This window comes from Mustela nivalis, assembly GCF_964662115.1.
Source record: "Mustela nivalis genome assembly, chromosome: 12".
NCBI classification, from domain to species: Eukaryota; Metazoa; Chordata; class Mammalia; order Carnivora; family Mustelidae; genus Mustela; species Mustela nivalis.
The window spans coordinates 19,526,405-19,547,159 of NC_139031.1; the positions used below are offsets into that span (position 1 = coordinate 19,526,405).

Consider the following 20,755-nt stretch of genomic DNA (forward strand, 5'->3'; position numbering starts at 1 on the left):
GCTTTGCAAATCGTACCCCCTTCTTTGTTCCAACTTCACTTTAAATTGTCAGATTCCCATAAGAAATATACGGACATGTCAGCCTGGGAATGATGAGTCAGGATATGGAATCATGCGGGTAATTGCACACTGGCGGGCCGGAGGGAGAATTCCTGGACATTTCTGATGATGACTTGGCTGCAGACTGATGTTCCAGGACTAAATACCAACGGAAAATATCCCTAAACTTTTTTCTCAAGGCTCACGTAAGGCCGCAAAATCATGTGCGAGATATGGATTCCCCACTTAGTGATTTGACAACAACAGAAGATACTCTTCCATATCTACCCAGAACCTTCTGGCATTTGAGGTGGACATTTCGAGTGTGTAGCACCCAAGGACCGTCCCTCTTTGTCAGTACACCCACCTGGCTATCAGAGGACAATGGGTCTGGGCTCACTAGACCAATGAACCCCTGTCCCAAGTGCTGGGCACTCTCCCTGTGTGCTTCTTGGTGCCCGTTCCAGGGTATTCTCCAGAAGAGGGAAGGAGGCAACAGTATACAGTGGAGGTAGATGTAGCCTGAGATGTGATTGAGGGCTGGGGTGCAGGGTACAGACAAGCAACCTAGACATGTGGGGAGAGCTGAAATCCCTCCTTTGGGGGCTTGGGGATCGGAAGACTAGAGAAGCCAACAGTAGTTGGGCCCCCCACTCAGAGGGAATTTGTATCCAGTTAAACTGTTGTTGCTGGAACCCCAGGCTTCTAGTCAGCACCTGAAACTGATTTGCTACCAGTTGGACACAGTGTTACACACTAAGGAGAAGGACTTTAGTCTCCCTGCTGAGAGCCTGACTGTATCTGACCAAGGACATTTTCCAGGCTTTTTCAGCTCTAAGAAGGAGGGAGCAGGATCTTGCCCCCATGCAGGGAATGCTTCTAAAAGTGAGAAATATCCTCTTAAATTCTAGCACATTCTCCCCAAGGGCATAGTCACCCGTCCCTTGGGACAAGTTCACACATAATGAGTCCTTGAGCTCCTTGAACTCCCTTAGGCATGTTAAGGTGGGAAAACTTGAGACCCATTGACCCGGATAACTGAGAGATGACTGGGAAGTGGGGGTGGGGGGTGGGCACAAGGGCGTGTATGGAACCAGGAATCAGTAGAGCCCATGAGTGGCCAGTAGGACGGAATGGGAGAGACTGCATTCAGAGATCAGATTGGCCCCGATATCAGTACAGAAGGGTTGCCTCTCTGGTACTTTGCAAGGCAGAAGGGAAGTCATTTCCTTTTTCCTCCACAATGAGATCTCTCGGGAAGGGACCATGCTCCAAACCCACTGCTTCCTTGGGGACCTAGGCCACCTGGATTTCTCCTTAGCTGAGGGCGGCTCCGCAGTTCCAGGTGCAGGGCATTCACACCTTAGCATCCTCCAGGGGCAGTCGGTAAAGCTGGACCCTCAGACACTGTCTGTGGGACCCAAAGACAGGTCTCCGTGTCAGCTTTGGTCCTGCCTGATGATGCTGACCTACATAGCACTAAACCCTGGGAGGAGGAGGGACCCCTAGGCTCTGAGAAGGAAGCAGAGGGGTTGCGGGTACCCTCTATCCCATCCCTAGAGGCAAGTTAAAGAGGAAGAAGAGGAAGGACCAGAAATTACTTCCTGTGTGGTCTCAGTTTCTCCTTTGGCAACATAATGCCTGCCTCCCATCCAGTGGCAGAAAACAGGGGTGGTCTGGGGCCCAAGAGAAGTCTGGGAAATTCATGAAGGAACCCATCAGCCTGGACTGGGAAGCCAGCAGCACCACAATCAGCATGGCCTAAGGAAAACAGCCATGGACATGAACTTTGGGCATCTGTCACCAAGTCCCAATTCCACAGTCCCCAGCTGGGCAGCAAGCTGGGGCAGCCGGGCTCATCTGTGGATGGGAGACAGCGATGCCTGTCTTGTGCCCCTCACCGAGTCGCTGGAGAATGAAATGAGATGGCATTGCTGAAAGCATGTCCTGAACTGTGGAGTGTCATGAAATGGAAAGCGGAGGTGGGGCAGGAATGGCCGCGCGGTCAGGGAAGGACCGAGAGCCCCCGGGTGCGGCTGCCCTGCCTCTAATGACTTCAGTCGACCCCCGTGGATTGTCCAGATGGCTCAACTTCAGATCCATCCTTCCCTTGCCGTAGGCATCCCAGCCTCAAACTGCCTGCCTCTGAGCCACGGCTGCTCCAGCTGGGCTGCCCTCGCCTCCGATAACCTGGCATCCCGTCTGATACTGAAGTTTGCATATCATACTGGTACGCATCGTGTTGGTACAGTGCTCAGCGGGCACACGTCCTCAGAAAGCAAGGGCTGCACGAAGGCTTGGTCTTGGCTGCTCTGCTGCTGTTGGCGGCTCTCCCTTGCCCAAAATGCCGCGGCCACAGCAACAGGACTCACACCTGAACAAAGTCCCTCTTGCACAGGTATTTTCTCCATGAGGCACATCATGTTCTTCTCAGGCTTAAAGGCAGTAGACAGCACTTCAACACAATGCTTGGGGGCCATTTCAAAGAGCAAAGTCGCTGACAAAATGCTCAAAAATGCAAAAACAAAACAAAACAAAAAACAAACAAACAAATACGGCGGCACTAAACAGACCATGAAAAGGACATTTGTGTATACGTGAACTGAAACAAGAAAGCCGAGTATCATCGCCTCATTCAGCCTCTGATAGGAACGGGCGGATGTAGCAAGGCACGTTTTCTCCATCCCACGGCTCATATCCAGGAATGACCCAAAAGTGCCGTCAGAATCCATGTGGGGATTTTCAATAAAGGGTAAGAAGAAAGGTGACTTCGCCAAGGTCGAATCCACAACCTAAGAGGATGGGAGCTCTGTGCATCAGAAACTTAGAATCCTCGTTTATAAGGAGGAAACGAGATCCTGCTCGTGCTGGCGGCAAGCAGATAAAATCAAGTGATAAAGGATGTTGTAAACGTTCGAGGCCCAGCACCAGGTGAAGGGGGTGTCCTCTGAAAGCTCGAGCCTCCTGGTGCCGGGATCTGTGCAGGCGTGTCTGGTAAATCTCAACTCCTCTGGGAGGACAGAGCTCCCGAGCACCCCTGTGTCAGGTCGGCCTGCTCACCCCAACACCGCCTCCCAGCGCTAGTCGGCTAGTCGCTGAGGAGGAGCGCTGGCCCACGTGGCTGAATGAAACCCAGAAGGGCCCGGGGTCTTCTAAGACGCTGTTTGTGGGAATAGGATGTTTAACATAGAGTGAGACAAGCAGAGCTTAAGTGTACACTTGAACAGTTTCGACAAATGCAAAGACCCAGGTAATCTACACTCCCACCAAGATGGACAAAATGTCGAGGGCGCCTGGGGGGCTCAGTTGGCTAAGCATCTGACTCTTGATTTCGCTCAGGTCATGATCTCAGGGTCATGAGATCAAGCGCTACGCTCAGCAGGAGGTCTGGTTCTCTCTCTCCCTATGCCTCTGTCCCTCCCCCAGCTCACATGTATTCTCTCTCCAAAATAAATAAATAAAATCTTCACAACAACAACAAATACACACACACACACACACACACACACACGCGCGCGCACACACACAATATCCTTCATCCAGAAAGTTCTCTCACGCTCCTTCCCATTCTTTCCATTGGGACATTCTTCCTTAATCACTTAAGTTCAGGTCAAAGCCAGACACTGCTTTTTCTGATACACTTTCCATTTTATTTTACTTTCTTTTCTTTTCTTTTATTTCGCTTTACTTTCTTTCCTTTTCTTTTCTTTCCTTTTGTCTTCTTCCTTGCATTTTTAATAGATGCCCCGGACAGTCACGGTTGGGAGGGACCCTCGGACATGGCTGGAAAAGGCTGGGGCAGGCAGAGTCAGTGCAGAAGGTGGAGGGGGGCTGGAAGGAGCCTGCAGACACTCCCCTGGGGCACCTCTGTTTGCTGAGAAGGCAGCCTGCTGAAAACTGCTGGGGACTTTTTGCCTGTGGGAGTGCTGTGCCCCCGGACTGCTTCTCTGTACATCCTCTATCAATGCCAGGCACAGGGCCAGGCTCAGGGGAAACAAGGGACTGCATGAGATGGCCTTTGCCTTATTCTTGGGAATAAGGACCCTAATCCAGGGAGGGGGGCAGGGTTAGGACCAGAATCAGCTCATTGGCAGGTGCCCATCATGGGCGAGCCCCAGTGCCAAGTGCTGCGAGGCCCAGCGAGCCCGACTCTCAGGAAAACCAAGACAAAGAGCCTCAGGAAGAGGGTTCCTTAGAGTGTCAAGGGTCCTTTTCCTGCCACTTTTGCCAGTTTTCCCTATGGTTGTAGGGAGTAGGAGGGTGGAAACTTTGTGGGAAGAGGACAGCAGAAGCTGTGTGTGTGTGCGTGTGTGTGTGTGTGTGTGTGTGAGAGAGAGAGAGAGAGAGAGAGAGAAACAGGAGGAGACAGAGAAGGAGAGAGCAAGTGCATAGTTCAAGGGCAGGGCCCGTACTAACAGGTGGCTCAGGTGGCTGAAAGGGCCCTTTCTACCAGCGAGGGCACAGGTGGGATGCAGACTGAACAAGCTTAAGAAATGCTTGTGTAATTGAAACCTCCCTTTTGTTGTCTCAGAGGATGGGCCTGCCAACCCAGCAGCACAGAGCATCGCCCCTTTGTTCTTGCTGGTTTCCGATGGCAACAGTGGTTTCACCAAGCTGGGTATTTATTTGTCCCTGAATCTTGAGCCCGTCTTTCCAGGGCATTCACCTTGGGCCTGAGCCTACCTGTTCTGACTTGGAGAAAGGTTAAGGAAAGCCTCTGGCCCAGCCCAGCTTTGCCTGTCCTGGGCCTGGAACATTCCCCCCAACCACCAGGGTTGGCACATCCCCAGGCCCTTCTCCATCTCCCCTGCCCACCCCCACCCCCAGGCCCAGGCCAAGAAGCCAGTCTCTGTCTCAGCAGGTAATGGGATCCCACGGTGGACCCAGCCACATCGATTGGCCCAGACATTACCTTTCTGAAGAACGTTCATCAGCGTCACTCCTGGGAGGCTCATGTAACCCAAGACTTCAACAGGGGGAAGATAAGACCAGCTTTTATGAAGTCTCTCCCTTGTCCCGTGGTGACCCCTCCTCCTTGCAGATTTCTTCTGTTGGAAGAAGGCCCATCGTGGGGTACTTGGCCCGGGTGACTGTGCAGTATCCACTCCTTTTCTTTTTTGTGTGGCTTCTGCCAAGATGGAGAGGGGGAAAGGGAGGGTGAGGAAAAGTACTTCTATCCTGAGCGGAAGGGAGGGGTTACAGCTCAGAACCTGCCTATGGACAGAGCCAGCCTGGGCTCAGTTTCCTCCACTGAGAGTGACAATGGCAGAGTCAGCTTGCAGCCACCCTGGAGATGAAAACAAAGGACGTGCGTGAAATGCCCTCGTGGTGACCTGGAGGTCACCCTGATTGCAATGACTGTGGGAGCAGAGGCTGCAGGTCTGACCCCAGGGCCTCCACCATGACCCCTGTCCCTTCCTGTCCCCACCAGACCCAGGACTGGGGCTGTGGCTAGGCAGCTGGAACCAAGTCTCCCTGCCTTGGACAGCTCCAACCAACCACACCGTGGAGGCAGTGTTCAGCAGCCTGGGTCGGCACTGGCCCCTGGGAAGCCCTGTCCCGTAGCCATGGCTAAGTGTCCCCTGAATGAAGTACAAGCCTACCCTAAAAATGCAAGTCCTTCCTTGCTGCTTCTCAGCATATCCCAGAGCCTGGTTTTATTTTATTTTGAAGCTGTGTCAAAGGATTATTTAATACCAACCTGCAAAGGCAATGATCTCTCCAAGGGCTATTGCAGAAGGCCCACATACTCCCGAGGAACCCATTAGAATCCCGTCTGCCTAGCAGACTCTGTGGTCTATGCTCTGGTCTTCCCCGACTCTCTGCCAGCAAGTTACCAGCCCCTGGTCCAGAGGGAAGAATCCCAGACGGGTTACTGGGTACAGGCGAGTTTTTCCATCTGTGGCTCAGCAGATGCACAGCAGGGGTTAAGGAAGCTCGCTTTCCCTCTCCTCACTCCTGCCTCCCCCTCCTCCCCACATCCATGTGTATAACACATGCGTTCATGACCAAAGGATGTGAAATCAACGATGCCAGCAGCTTGTAGGAATTAGGAAAGTCCTGTGGTCCATATGAGGTCTGAGCATCCCTCCCAGTCTCCTGACTTGGCCCCCTGCAGACAGCCTGAGGGGCTGAGCTGCCTCTGAGGTTCAAGTGCAGACGGACACACCATACACCAGCACGCACCACACTCCTCCTGGCCGCACCGCCCTGCACCACGCCTGCTGGCCTGGAGACATGAACAGACATGAAAGGTCCAGGCTGTGGGATAACGTGTAGCCTGCAGGCTGGCTCGGATCAACCCAAGTAACTCGTGAGTGCGCTTCGAGTAACAGCCAGCACCTCCTTGTTACTGACTGGATCACGGGGAAAATAGACTAGCCTCCTACCACTTGCCTCTGCTTCCTCCTCCTCCTCCTCCTCTCTCTCCCTCCATCTCCTGCCCTCTGTCCCTCCCTCTCCCTGCAATCCTGCTCTTCTCTCCACCTCCTCTTTCCTAACCTATCCTCACCCTTAAAAGAAATAAATAGGTCCAAACCATAGCTCCCTACTGATGAAGAGAAGCGAGAGACGGTCCCTGCTTCCCCTTCCTGTTGGGTACCTGCTAGGTGCAATTCTCTTCTCAGAAGCAGGGAACCTCCCTGCGTCCCTTTTATGGCCACCTGAGGTTTGTGTTCAATATATCATTTGTTCGAGGCTTGCAGGGGTGAAAGGAAGGCAGGGTGAGCCTCGGACATGGCACCCAGGGCGGAGCTTGGCTCTCCCTGCAGACATGCTGGTGGGCCAGGACCACATGGTTGCCATGTAAGCCCACAAAGGTCCTTAGGCATTGTCTGGATTCCTACACCTGCTGGTTCCGTGAAGTCCTGTGCCCTCCTCCTGCGCCAGGGGGTGGGTCCAGGAGGCAGGGAACCCCACAGCCTTTGCTCGGGTTGGCTTTGGAGCTTTAGAGATGGCAAAAGGTTGTGAGTCCAGTTGCCGGTTCAGCGGCTGGTGACAAGGGAAATTGTAGTGTAGTCATGGCTTATCCAGAAACAGCCTAAATACTTAGGTCAAGGCCATGGACCCTAGAATTTCGACACAGCAGGGCTGGCCTGGCCCACGGCCTTCCTGCAGAAACCTCTTGCACGCTCGCCTGCCTGGAAGGGTTCCTTTCCCCATCTAGCTCACCTTCTTCCAAGCTGCGCAGATGTGTCTGCCCATTTCCTCAGGTTTTCCTGATGAGGACAAGGCCAACGGTACTGGCAAATCCAGTTTCTCCCCTCACCAGGGTTCCCAGATGTGTATACAGTGACCAAAGAGGTGTTAGAGTGAGCATTCCTCTTAGCCCTTCTGTAAAGATCATTTGGGAAACCCTACCCCCACCCCATGTTTTCAGTCTCCTCAAATTTCAAGCACAGCTCCCCACAATGGTACCCTTCAGCCCAGACCATGACTAACGTGATGGCTGGGGGTCAGCTGTGGGCAGAAGTCGGGAGACACTCTTATGTCCAAGGCTGGTGGCCCCTGCTGGAGGGCCAGGGGATGGGCCAGCCCCCTGCCCACCCACCCCCGGCCTGGGGGCTCACCCAGGCCGCACTCGAAGCCCCAACTCCAAATTGGAAATTTGCTCGCCCAGCCGGTGGTCCTGGACGTTAATATTTCTATCACTGTCCCTAGGAATTAATTTCTAAAGAGCTTAATAACCACCTCTTCCCTCTCCCTCACCCCCTTCCTTCCTCCATTCCTCTCTTTTCCAATTTTCCACTTGGCTGGGAATTCTCCAGCAGCAAAAGTTCAGGCTTAGGGGAGGGCGGAGGTGGCCGCTTCATTAGAGAGGATAATCTCATTGGAACCACTGGCTTGAATAATAACCCCTCCAGGGGCCAGGCCTCTGTCCCCACGGCCTTTCAGCACCTCTGGGCTGGGGCTGGAGGGTCCAACTGCAGAGAAAGCGGCATGAGGAAGGGCTGTAGGAGGAGGGGACCGGGGCCACCCTCCAGTTCTGGGGGCCTGCCTGAGCTATCGGCTGGGGTCTGCTTCCTGCTGCCCCCTGCAGGTCTGTGTTGGGGGAGGGGTGGCGAGGGTGGTGGCATGGGTGACGGTCTGAAGATCCCAGGTCACCTGGAGTGTATTGTCTGTCGAACCTGCTTGGCAGATGGGTGAAGCAGGACCTTCCTCCAGCTCCAGGGTCCTCCCGCAGCCGAATAAGAGGAAATGCTGTAAGAAGCATCTGGAGACCCACTGAAGGAAACATCTAAGCCATCACCCCCGCACATCCCCCAAAAGTCATGCATGAATCCTTTGCACACTTGCCAGCTCTTGCCTGGGCTAATGAGAAATCACAGTCCTGGAAGAGTAGGGGGCCATTACCCTGACAGACCCGGTAAGGACTCAGAAGGGATCTGTCCTTCCCCTCCATTATCCTATCACATCTAAGGTCAGTGGTCTGTGCGTTAGGACATTTGCAGCCTCACCCTCATGGGCCCTGAGGGAAAGTAGAAATGTCAAAACATCCCTGACACTGACCTTAAACTTGACTTTCCACTAAGAGAGCTGAGTAGTCAATACCCTTTGACAGCTGGTAAGAAAGCAGAGCTCCAAGCAAACCAGACCACTCTTTCCCTTTTTCCTCCGTCCTGGCCTCTGGGGTCCCCCATCCCTCATTAGGAGGAAAACTGCTGGAACCATCTCTGTCTTTCTGTTTCTGGCTTGCCCCATGAGCCAGTCTGAAAATGCTTGCTTCTGTGTCAGCTGCAGTTCGGGAAGGCATGCGTGAGGAAGGCAGAGCAGAGATGGGATCATAATACTGCTGGATGTTTATTGAAGGCTCATGGCCTGCGAGCTATGCCCTGTTCTAAATACTTCACTTATATAACCTCATTTCATTCTCCATAATAATACTATGTGGTAGATGCTATTTTGTCCCCATTTTGTAGAAGAGAAAATTGAGGCATCAAGAGGTTAAGTAATTTGCCAAAAATTGCATGGTTAGATGGGATGTTTCAGATTGTAAGCGACAGGTGGCTTTCTTGGTAAGACCTAACCTGCGGGAAGGGGATGACGAGTATTTGGTTCAGGGGCTCTCAAATTTGGGGAGCCATGGAAAGACGCAACTCCATGATCCTTGGAAGCAGCAAACCATGCAGGTAGACCTCATCTTAAAATCCCTCCAGCCAAGTGCCTTTGGACCCCTGCAAGAGAGGTGGGGTCCTTTCTTCATCATCTAGATTTCTATTTGGCAGGTTAAGTTTGGCCTGGATGCAGGTTCATTTTTCTCTCTTTGTAATTTAATCAAAGACATTTTTCAGACCTTCTGATTGCTCTTGGAAGTCAGAACTTCAAAGTTGGGGAGTCAGTGAATAATTTAAGCCCATACCAGCTCTCTGGGTCTACCGTTAATGGGAGTAATAACACTATTAATAGCGATGTCAGTGCAGACACCCTGGAAAAGTCCATAACATTAGCTTAATGGCTGGAGGTAATGAAGTCCTCACAGAGGAGCTAGCCTGGTAAATTAACTTCCAGGACTTTTAGGCAGATGCCCTCGTTGCCATGGTCTGCTAGAGCAGTCAGGGAGTGCCCAGGAGGTGACCACAATCGTGTCTGACCCTTCGCTCTCAGGATTCCTAGAAGGATCCTAGAGAAGTCACCAGTTGCAATGATATTCCGAGTGCATCCATGTGGCAGGCAAAAATAGTGATTAGCCTGGAGATGAAGCTTGAAGGGAAATTTTGACATCGCCTCAAGCCACATGAAGAGAACATCAAGATGGTGGGGAGATGGGTTTAGTCTGTAGCAAGGTGGTCTGACCCTCGCTTTTCGGTCTCGAAGCTTTGGGGAGGTACAGCGCAGCGGTCACGGACAAAAGCTCCAGGGTTCATCTGTGTTCAAATACTGGTTCTCTCTGATTAGCTGGTGACTTTGGGCAAGTGACTTACCTACTCTTTCTTCAGTTTCCTGGTCTATAAAATGGGTTTTTCAGTGGTACTTGCCTCGCGACGTTGTTGAGAGACGTTGACATGAGCCATAAACCTCTTAAACTGTGGTGCCTACAAAGTGCTCCGTGGCCAGCAGCTGTGAGTGTATGACTCAGAATTGTTTTCTAGTTCCTCGTTACACACTCCGTTTACTCTGTGGCCATCCTTTCTGTCCCTGGGTCTCCTTGTCGGCATTTAGTCCACACTTTCGGTGAATTCTCCTTCATTTGCTGAATTCTCCCCTGACTCTCCACCGTTACGCTGTCCGTCCCCCTGAAGCCAAAGGTGTCTTCTTCCCCTGTGATGTTCCGCTGTGCCCAGTCACTGCCAGAGTGGCTCAGGATGTCCTGGAGCCTCTCTTCCCTCATCTCTAGCGCCATGCTTCACCTGTCTGCTTCTCAAGGCGGATGCTCCCTCCCCAGTATCCACTCCCCATGCGGGCTCCACAGGACATCCTGGCCTTTCTGGTTCGTACTTAAACTCCTTGCCTGATGCTCATTCCTGTCCCTTCCAGTCCCCAACACCCTCCTTCCTCTGAACTCTGTTCTCTTTAACCAGAGCAGATCAGCCACTCAGGAATGATCTCCCGGCTGCCCCAGCTTACCCCAGCCTGTCTCTCTGAAGACCCTGCTTCCCTTGCCCCCACAGCAGAATCAGGGGTCCGCAGTTTCCAAAGCACAGCAGCTCAGCGAAGGTCCGCATGCCCATGGTTTATCTGACTTGGATTAAATGCTACTCCCTAAAGCTCAGATAGGTGTGTACAGGGAACTCCCACTGGAAGGCAGGGATGGCCTGACCCCGGAGCAGAGAGCTTAAGCACCTTCCCCATGCACGCTGTGCACATTTGGGTGAAGGGCTGTGATTCTCAGGTGCATGTAAGCCACATCACTTAGGCCTGTGAGTTCCCAGGTCACCCTGGATGGCATCCACATGTGACACAGTGTACTTTGAGCGACACAGCTGCTAAGCATCCACTCTGCTCCTTTGATCCTTCCTTCCCTTCCTCCCCCCACCCACATTTGTGTTCTGTCTGCTGGACCGGAGGTATACAGGGGATCTCAAAATAAGTTAGGCAGGGTCTCTTTTTTGGAACTCACACCTGGTAAGAGGTACCCATAATTATTGTATAGTCAGAGAAGTTCTAGATGATAAGAAACCCCCAGATGTCCTTCACTTTGCCTAGGCTGGTGGAGGGGAGAGATTGCAAGTGCATAATGGCAGACCCATGTCTGGAAGGGTAGGTGAAAGTTGGACAGAAGAAATGGGCAGGGAGGGTTGGTCTGGAGGGTGACACAAGGTGAGGAAATCTGCAAGAGTATATTGTATATATATTGCAAGAGCGATATATATATATATATATATATATATATATATATATATATATATATCGAGAGCAGTTCTCAGTTTACCTAAGTGGGGAGGAGGGCTGAGGATGAGTGGGGAGGTAGAGCAGTGACTCCGCTACTCTTTATGGGAAAGAGGAGTACTGGAGGGGTCTTTGGGATGACCCTCGAGTCTCTGCATTTGGCAACTAGGTATTAGACTTGCTAAATTCGGCCATGGTCGGGAGGACCAGGCTGGAGGAAGGAGGCAGAAAGGTCAGTCCTGGACATATTGAATTTGTTCATGTCCTGGGAGCTGCTGGCAGGGTCTGACCTCCGTCTCGGCCCCTTGCTGGAGGAAGCGGCCATCTCCTGAGTCACGCATCACTCTGTCCCTCCCAGGTGCACCCGGAAGGAGCGCTGTGCACGGTCCAGAGAGCCCCGCAGGTTTGCCTCTGAGATGAAGCAGTGCGTCCGGCTGACCGTCCATCCCAGCAACATCTCTGTTTCCCAGTACAATGTCCTGGTAAGGGCAGGGGGATGTGGGTCCAGGGACGCTGCAGAACCCTCTCCCCATGGAAGCCCACCAAGGCCTCTCGGGAGAGCTGGGCCCCACCTGACCAGCCTTGCTGCTCGAGAGCAGCGTTAGAGGATGCATCCCTGGAGATGGAAGAGGGGAACAGGCACAGGGATATGGGGCAAAGGCTTTCTGCACCATGGGTAGAAAGACAGGGAAAAGTGTGATACCAAGCAGGATCGAAAGGGTGACCAAGAGAGGGAGGGTGTTGGGAAGGACGTCTTTGTCTATAAGATGGGAAGAACGTATGCAGAGGGGGAAAAGGGCAGGATGGCTCCTGTGGCCATGCATTGGGCGCTGGGTGGTTGGTTTGCCATTTTTCCAAAACTGGGGACAATCAGGAGGAGCTTAACCACAAGACCTCAGTCCTGCCAGCCTTTCTTTCTACAGACTCATCCCCTAAGCACTCCTGTTTCCTGGGGCCAAATCCATTCATATGTAATAAAGGTTCGTCTGTGTCTGTCCCTTTGCACCCCACCACTTTGCCTCTATGTCTTGTGAACAACTGGTTCTCTTCTTCTCTATGTCAATATCACCTCCTGTTTTCCCTCTTTCTTTCTCTCTGATCTCTCTTGCTCTCCCTCTTTCTTCCTTTTCTCCACGTCCTCCCTTCCCCCACTTCACTCTCTTCCTCTCTCTCCCCTTGCCCCGCTGTTCACAGCTGGTCCTAGAGACATACAATGTCCCGGAGCTGTCAGCTGGTGTCAACTGCACCTTTGAGGACCTGTCAGAGACGGACGGGCTGGTGGTGGGCAATCAGATCCAGTGCTACTCCCCAGCAGCCAAGGAGGTACCCCGGATAATCACCGAGAATGGTGAGTGGTCCCCGGAGGCAAAGCTGGGTGGCATGTCTTTCCCCCCGCCCTGATGAGAACTCGGGACAGGCATGGGGGCATTGAGGGAGCCCACAAACAGGGGAGAGCCAGGAGAGGGGTGCATTGGTGGGTATGATACGGAAGAAGGGGATGGAGTGTCTTTTTACTGCTCTTACAAATGGCTGTTGAAACCAGGTGTGCTTCCTGGAGGCAGTGTCATCCTAGGTGAGGAGAAGCTGCAAAGAGAATGGAGAGAGGGCAAGGCCAGGACAGCATCAGAATGTGCCAGCTGGGTTCAGAGGCGGTCCTGGAGCCTGAGCGGGCGAGCATGGAGGGGCCGTGGGGGAGGGGAAGCTGGTCAGGAGCAGGGGTGGGGGTGGAGATGCCAGGGCCCATCAGGCTCCTTACCCTGCCTGCACGGCTAGGTCTCTGATCTCGGGCCACTGCCTGCCATCCCCACCCTGCCGTGCCTTCCCAGAGCTGCAAGTTCATGGCCACCTGCACTGGGAGGAACGGGGGTGGAAAGAGGCCCAACACTGGGGAGGGACAGGCCCAGCCTGTGCAGATTGATTCCATGTTGGTGCTCCCATTTGGGCTTGTCACATTTGTTCCCCACTGATTGATTAATGAGACTCTCGGGGAAGGCACAGAACAAGCCTGGAAGTGGGGGCCTGGGGTCAAGACTGTGAATTAAACATGGGCTCCAGCTCCTCCCTGGTGCCAGCTGAGGACTGCAGGAACTGCCACCGGGATGGAGCCCTGAGCCCCCGCCCAGAGGTGGGGAGTGTCTCCTTACCGAGATGAGGAATGACCTTAGGCATGCACCACACGCACATTTACGCAAGACCTTGTGCGTGGCCTGCAGCAGTGTTACGAAGAGCCTATACATTCTTCCTGGTACCTAATCAGTGTGTGTGTGTGTGTGTGTGTGTGTGTGTGTGTGCGCGTGCGCGTGTAATTCTGAGAGTCTGGCCTGGGCACCCTGCATGGGAGCCTGTCACAGTGGGCAGACAGGAGAGAAGCTGCTGAGCATGGGAGGGGCAGGTGCCAGCAACACAGCGTGCACAGAGGAATGGACCAGAAGCGCCCTCTGCAGATGCTCTCAGGGCTGTCCTAGGACTGGGCCCAGCTGAATCAGAGTCCTGCCAGGGCTGAGAGCACCCCTGGGGGGCAGGCTCCCCCTTCCCAGGATGCATCACTCTCAGGGGGACCCTCACACAGAGTCTTGGGCTCCCGTTGAATTTGTGGTTGACTCCACCCCACAGGGGACCACCATGTCGTCCAGCTGCAGCTCAAGTCAAAGGAGACAGGAATGACCTTTGCCAGCACCAGCTTTGTCTTCTACAATTGCAGCGTCCACAATTCGTAAGTGGCCCCTAGCCTCATTCAGCTAGCTCCCTGTTCCCGGGGGTCAAGGTTCATCCAGAGATGGAAGGTGTCCGCACTTTTGGCAAGGAGTGGCCATCTAGAGGCCCTGTAGGGAGAAGGAGGCAAGAAAGGCCCCTCCTCTTGTACCCACAGGGTTAAGGGGAAGAGGCAGGAATGAGCAGAGTAAGAACCACTGGTGTAGAACCTCCGAATCCGTAGCCCACACATCTTCACTGGCATCAATCTGTCTAATCCGATGTGGTTCCCACCATCTGCAGAGGCAGACGGTGCCCCTCACCTGAAGAACAGAGGAGCCAGCACCCTGGGTGACAAGAGGGGTCTGAGGAGGGAGAGGAGCCCCCATGGGTGTCCGGGCCAAGCACCAAAGGGTCAGCCCTCCCCAGTCCCCTGTGGGCTAGCTCAGTACTTTGACTACAGAGGATCAGAGTGGGGCCCAAAGGCACATGCTGGTGAACTCCAGCTGCAGCCCAGGCCCTGTCTGAAGCATCCACTACCCAAGGGAAGGCATGGGGACCAGAGTCTTGGACTCTGGAGTCAGACTAGCTGGAAACTTAACCATTCATGTCCCAGTGTCCTCTGTCCATGGGGGAAATTGTAGTCCTTCTTCCAAGAATGTCACCCAAATATTTCACCACTGACATGGCTGGGGCCCTTCTGGGCATAGCCCCAGTTGGCTAGTCGCTGCCCCTGGTCACTGCCTGTGCTCATCAGCCCAGCTTGGTGCACAAGACAGCTGTGAGGACTAGAAGAGCCACCACAAGCACAGCATTTAGAGCCACTGTCTGGGCATGGCTCATGTTTTTGCTGTTATTATATGATTATCTCCTCTCTAAAATGATGGAGTTGGAGCAGACTGAGAAGGTACGAGCCAGAGAAACCTTTCTCCAACCAAAACTAGGTGTGGAAGCCCGATATACAAAACAAATGGAAGGAGGAGCTACTCCGGTTGAGGGTTGGGAAGGCCTGGGTCCGCGCTGTCCTGAAACCCCACGCATCTATCTCCTTGTCTCCAACAAAACTCATGGAAACCCCAGGGTTCCATGGAACATCACTGGAAAACCAGAGGACCTGATCTCATAAAGCCCTGCTTGTTTTAAACACTATTCTGTTTTCCTTTCCCTATAGAACAAGCTAGTTAACATAACCAAAGACACTTCTGGGCTCTGGGCTGGTGGAACGTTAGTCTACCTATCTGGTTATGGCAGGTGTGAGTCCAGTGCTTGGCTATCTCTGGGGCTCCAACGAAGAGGTAGTCAGGCCTTCTGACCAAAAACAAGTTGCATCGATGCCAGAATTCTCTTCCTGATTCTTGCCACAGAGCTGCCCGTGGCTTTACCACGTGGTGGCCTTTTCCCTTGCTCCTCTTTTGTCCCTCTAGGAAAGCAGAGTAGACAGATAAAATCATGTGAGAGGTTTCCAGGCAGTCCAGAAAATAATTTTAAGCATCTACCAGATATAAGAAGTGTCATTAGACAGGAAGGGTCAACAGTGAGTAGGACTCAGAGACCCAAGCTGTGCTTCCAGAAGTCATGGCCGTGTGACTAGTGGATGAACTGGGCAGTGAGTAAGTAAAATATGATACAGCAAGACCAGGATGGTCCCAGAGACATAAACAGAGTGGTTAATGGGATAACGGCCCAGGGTGACCAACTCTCCATTGGTCAAAGAAGGAAGAAGAGATGGGCTGGTGAGGGAAGGGGAAGTGGTACCCCAGGGAGAAAGACAGCGTGGGGAGAGCACAGCCTGTTCTCGGCTGAAGCAGCAAACACATGTGGAGACAGTGGGCCTGGACATCATAAAGGGCTCAGCCTGCAGGGCAAGGCATTTGGGTTTTACCCTCTGGAAGACAGGAACCATGCTGGGTTTTAAGCAGGAAGAAGCTCTTACCATGTTAGCTTTGTTTCTTGGGGGTGGAGTGTAGAAGCTGGATTGCTGGCTGTGTGGAGACCCACTGCCCTGGGAGAGCAGCTTGGAACCTTCCTCTGCTGGGGCGGGCCATGTGGGTCCTTGACAGTGAGATCCATGAGTCAATTGGAATTCAACCTCGATTTCTTTCTCAGCACTAAATGTGTGGGCCCTTCTACTCTAGACCTCATTGTCCCCTAGTTCAACACAAGAAGGCACCACCCTGTGGAGATGGAGTGTGGTGGATTAGGCCATTGGGGATCAACATTTTCACCTACCTGTGTGAGGGGGAGAAGGCCACAGAATCTGGGCATCCTGAGAACTTGAAGCTGAAAGGGACAGATTTGTATCAGATCTGCTCTTCCTGAGTGTTGGAAGGTGGTTTAAAAAATATTTAGCTAGACTCAGATGTCTTAGTCCCTCTGCTTTGGGTTCACCAAAGCTCTGTAATTTGTGCCTGTTCCTCCTCTGTGCACAGGTGCCTGTCCTGTGTTGAGAGCCCATACCGATGCCACTGGTGCAAATACCGGCACGTCTGTACCCATGACCCCAAGACTTGCTCCTTCCAGGAAGGCCGAGTCAAGCTGCCTGAGGTAGGTCTGGGCACTGAGCATGGTGAGTGCTTCTTGCCATGAGCATGGGGCATAAGAAGCAGGCCTGCCCTTAAGAAGAGAAAACAAAGGTAAATCCTACAGGACTGACTTCTACCCCAACCCTGACTCTTAAGAGACCACGACATGAAAGCAGTAAAGGTGCAAAGTCCTGCTCTGGGGCCAGTGGGCTCGGGGTCAGTCCTGGAGGGTCAGCTATAGGCAAAGGTACATTCTAGGTCACTCTAGCCATGAAGACCCTCCACATGCCAGGTGAGTTCTGGAACAATTCCAGAGAGATGGGCTGGTATGTGTGTGTGTGATAGAAATAATTACAAGTACACAGCAAGACTATGTATAGACTCCTTGGCTGTCTCTCAGAGCATATCTGAGATCAAATTGGACAAGTGGAGTAACAGGGTGAGAGAAAGAAAGAAAGAAAGAAAGATAGGTAGGTCAACTTATCAACCAGAGTGGTGGTTCTCCGCATGTGGTTTCCAGATCAGTGGCATCAGCATTACCTGTGAACTTGTTGGAAACTCAAAGTTAACCACCCCACCCCAGACCCACTGGATGAGAAACTCTGAGGCTGGGCTTGGTAGTTGGTGGTTCTATAGCATGGTCCCATTTGGGAATCACTAGAGTTGGCTAATGGCTAAGAAGCTGTGTTGTTATTCTCGCCCAATCTTAACTCTTATCCTTCCTTTGGTGGTTGTTGTTTTGTTTTGTTTTGAGAGAAAGAAGGAGTGGGTGCACGGGAGGAGAGATGGGGGAGGGAGAGAGAATCTCAAGCAGACTCCCCGCTGAGTGCAGAGCCCAACAAGGGGCTGGATCTCATGACCCTGAGGTCATGACCTGAGCTGAAACCAAGAGTCGGATGCTTAACAGACTGAGCCTCCCCCACACCCATTCCCCACCCCTGGGCGCACCTATTCTTATCCTTAAACACTATTCATCATTATAATAGAAATACTCTATGCCTCTGTTGCTGCTTTTCTTAGGATGTGAATTTCTGGGCCAGGACCTCAAAGATAATGGGTTTAAAAATACTTTGGAAAAGTCTGCTGTTGTTCAGCCATTATGGTGCTTGCGTGACTCCATCCATTAGGCCAGTAGGACTGAACAGAGTGGTTGCTCTAGAAAGTGGTTATTTAAAATAGAAAGATACACATACACACACACACACAGAGTGTTGGTTAGACCCCACTGACTGCGGGAACAGAGCTTCCAGCCTGGCCCACACTCTCTCCATCAACACTGGACCAAGACAGTTTCCAGCATCTTCACTCCCTTCCCCAGCCTTGGGTGTACCTTCTGGCCCCTTCCCATACCCAGGCGGGTGCCATGACTGTGTGGCAAACCCCACAGCTATGAGAGTTGAGCGCGGTCCTGGTGCAGGAAGCATGAAAGCTGTTTGGGGGACAGGAGGGGAACGGTGAGAACAGAGAGGCCCATCACAGTGCCCTTGTCCCCTTCTCCCTGACTTCTACTCCCGTGCAAACCCTGGCTTTGGCCAAACCCTTAATGGCAGGAGGAAGCTGTCTTGTGTCTGAGGCTGAAAGGGAAGAGGGTTGTACTTCCCACTACCAACACCCGCCGTGTGGGGCTCTGTCAGCCCACAGGGGCAGTGACTGATCTGTGCCTGGCCATGAGAAAACCCAAACTCTATATCCCACCTTCCTGGACTCTGATGGCTGAGCAGGAGGTCTACAGGGAGATGGTGGACAGGACAATTGATTTTCGAGGTAAAGGCAAGGAGTGGTGAGGTGCTCACAGGGAGAAGATGGTCCTACTGAGGGCAGCACATGAGGAGGAAAGCAGAAAGAAATAAGAGAGGAACAAAGAGAAGGAAGAAGAGGCTATGGAAGTCTCCAGACATAAAGCCCTCTCCCTCTAGGATAAGGTTTGTTAATGGCTAGAAATGGCTGTTCTTGATCACAAGCGACAAAAGAGATCGAGACTTAGATGGTCCCTTTATGGGGAGAAGGAGGAAGGAGATTACATGTTGGCTTTAAAAAGGAATGTAAAGCTAATTGTGTGCCAATCCTGTTCCTCTTTAAGATGAAATGGATCTCAAGTTAGTAGGACAGACGTGGGTTTGACAGCAAAAGGCACACCATTGGCATGAAGACCCTGAAAAAATGCTGTCCAGTCCCCTTAACCCTGAGCCTTTATCTTGAGGCATGTGGTCAGGAGAGGAAGGTGTGCTTCACCTCCCACCCTGGACCAGGGGCCGAGGGCCCAGGAAGAAACATCTTACCTCATTCAGGAACCTGCAAGTTACTTGCTGGAGGCAGAAACAAAGAGGTTTTCAGCCTCTCTCCAGCTTTCCAGACTGGTGTGTCTGGCACGGGTTTCATGTGTGGAGAGGGCCAAGGATGAACCAGATGAAAGCAGAAACAATTGAGCCATCTGATGGATTTCAAAGGCCCCTAATCATTTAATTACCTTGAAGGAGGTTTTCAAATTTCTGCTTTTTCTTTCTTGTTTGCTCCTCTTGTCCCAAGTTTCTTTCTTTTAAATATATAAAAGAAGCTTGCATCTGCTGCTCAGAAAGAGGAAAAAAGAGCTAGGAGAGAATAAAACAAAAGCCTACCATGTTTCCCAGGGCACTTCAGGGATCCCTGTAGGAGGACGATGTCTCGGAGGGACCATGTTGCCAGCCAGACACAGCCCCCAACCTACAAAGTTTGCCAGCGAGGCACACTGCCTCCAAGAGTCTGATGTCTGGGCTCCCAGGAAGGAGGCCTGGAGGAACATGGCCCATGGAAGGTGATGATGAGCTGACCTACCACGGCCACTCTTAGACACTGTCCATTTCCCCTGAGGTCTGTTATGGTGAGCAGGGCAGGCCATTAGAGTGAGAGGCTCCCAGAGAACTTGAAATACATGCCTCCCTCATCATCACTGAGTGGAAGTCACTTTTGCTCTTCTTTTTCCTGGATGTTTATTTAGTCTAAGAAAGGGAGGCTCTGAGGCTGTGTCTCTGGTCCAAGTTTGGGGACTGCTTTCTTCCCACCTCAATACTGGGGCCATTTTGAGTATAACACAGAGAAGAATCCAGACAAGAGCACTTCATGATGGTCATGGTTGTGGCATCTTCCTGGGGTATGCACCAAAGGGGAAAGAAGTAATAAATAGTTGTGGGCTCTTGACTGGTCCAGCCATTTGGGGTCATGGAAGGAGGCCATTGTGCTCAGAGCTTGAGAAGAAAGCCCCTGGATGCTAATGGAATTAAGGTGACTACTTTTTTATGTTGTTATTTTGTTCTCTATATTTTTGTTTCTAGGGAGAGAGTAGCAGGAATAAGGCATAAAGAAAGAAAAGCAGACATTTGAAAGGTGATTTTATAGAAGCCCCCAGACACAAGGGTTCCCTCCACCTGCCAGGGGAAGAGTCTGGTAGTCCAAGCTTCCCCTGGGGGTCACATTTCATCCTCCATTACCCAGTTCCTGAGCTTTTCCCATATGGAGGCATTGCGAGAGCTTCCAAGGTGCCTAAGACATCTGTAGTCTGCATTTAGAGTTGGGTGAAATGGAACCGTTGGTCTCCATGATCTCTAATGTTCTCTAATGGTAAGTGGAAGGAAGCTGGAAAGCACCAAGGGGCGGTCCATGCCCAAGAAGTGGTCTTGGACAATGAGTGCTCAGGTCCAGACGGTGGTTTCCTGTCCCAGCTACCAGGGTGACTGCTGCTTAGCCTCAGGGCAGGAGGCCCCCCTGGACATCCAGGCCCTGACTCATCCCCATAGGGAAAAAGGGGGAGTCAGGCCCAGAGGTTCTTCTGGAAGTCCCCAGGCTTTCATTGCCTTTCAACATCTGAGTTTGGGGACGCAGAGAGTGTCCTTTTGTCAGTCAAGAGGGAGACTGCCAGGGGGCTCTGCATTGCCCCAGCACCATCTTGTATCCCCAGGAAGGCTTTCATCCCTGTGTCTTCCCGTTTCAACACTGGCTTTGTTGACTGTCGCCAGAGATGTTGAATTACCTCTTCCCCCCCACCCCGAACAAAGAGTGCATTCAGGTGAAGTTATTGGTCTGGAACAGAGCACTGGTCGATCATTGTTGTAATTATATTAATGACAAGTATTCTAGCGTAATTACAATTCTTAGAAATAGAATGCCCAATAAACACACGTTGTTTGTAGTAACTATATTCCAGT

General features: G+C 52.2%; 1 protein-coding gene across 1 annotated transcript in view; it reads left to right on the forward strand.

Annotated features, from left to right (window-relative positions):
* PLXNA4 (plexin A4) overlaps window positions 1–20,755 on the forward strand; it is a 419,828-nt gene that overhangs the window by 316,844 nt on the left and 82,229 nt on the right. The window contains exons 6-9 of the mRNA XM_082693997.1: window positions 11,723–11,846; window positions 12,559–12,712; window positions 13,978–14,077; window positions 16,485–16,599. Coding sequence (XP_082550123.1) covers window positions 11,723–11,846; window positions 12,559–12,712; window positions 13,978–14,077; window positions 16,485–16,599 — 493 coding nt within the window. The remainder of the gene's footprint in view (window positions 1–11,722; window positions 11,847–12,558; window positions 12,713–13,977; window positions 14,078–16,484; window positions 16,600–20,755) is intronic.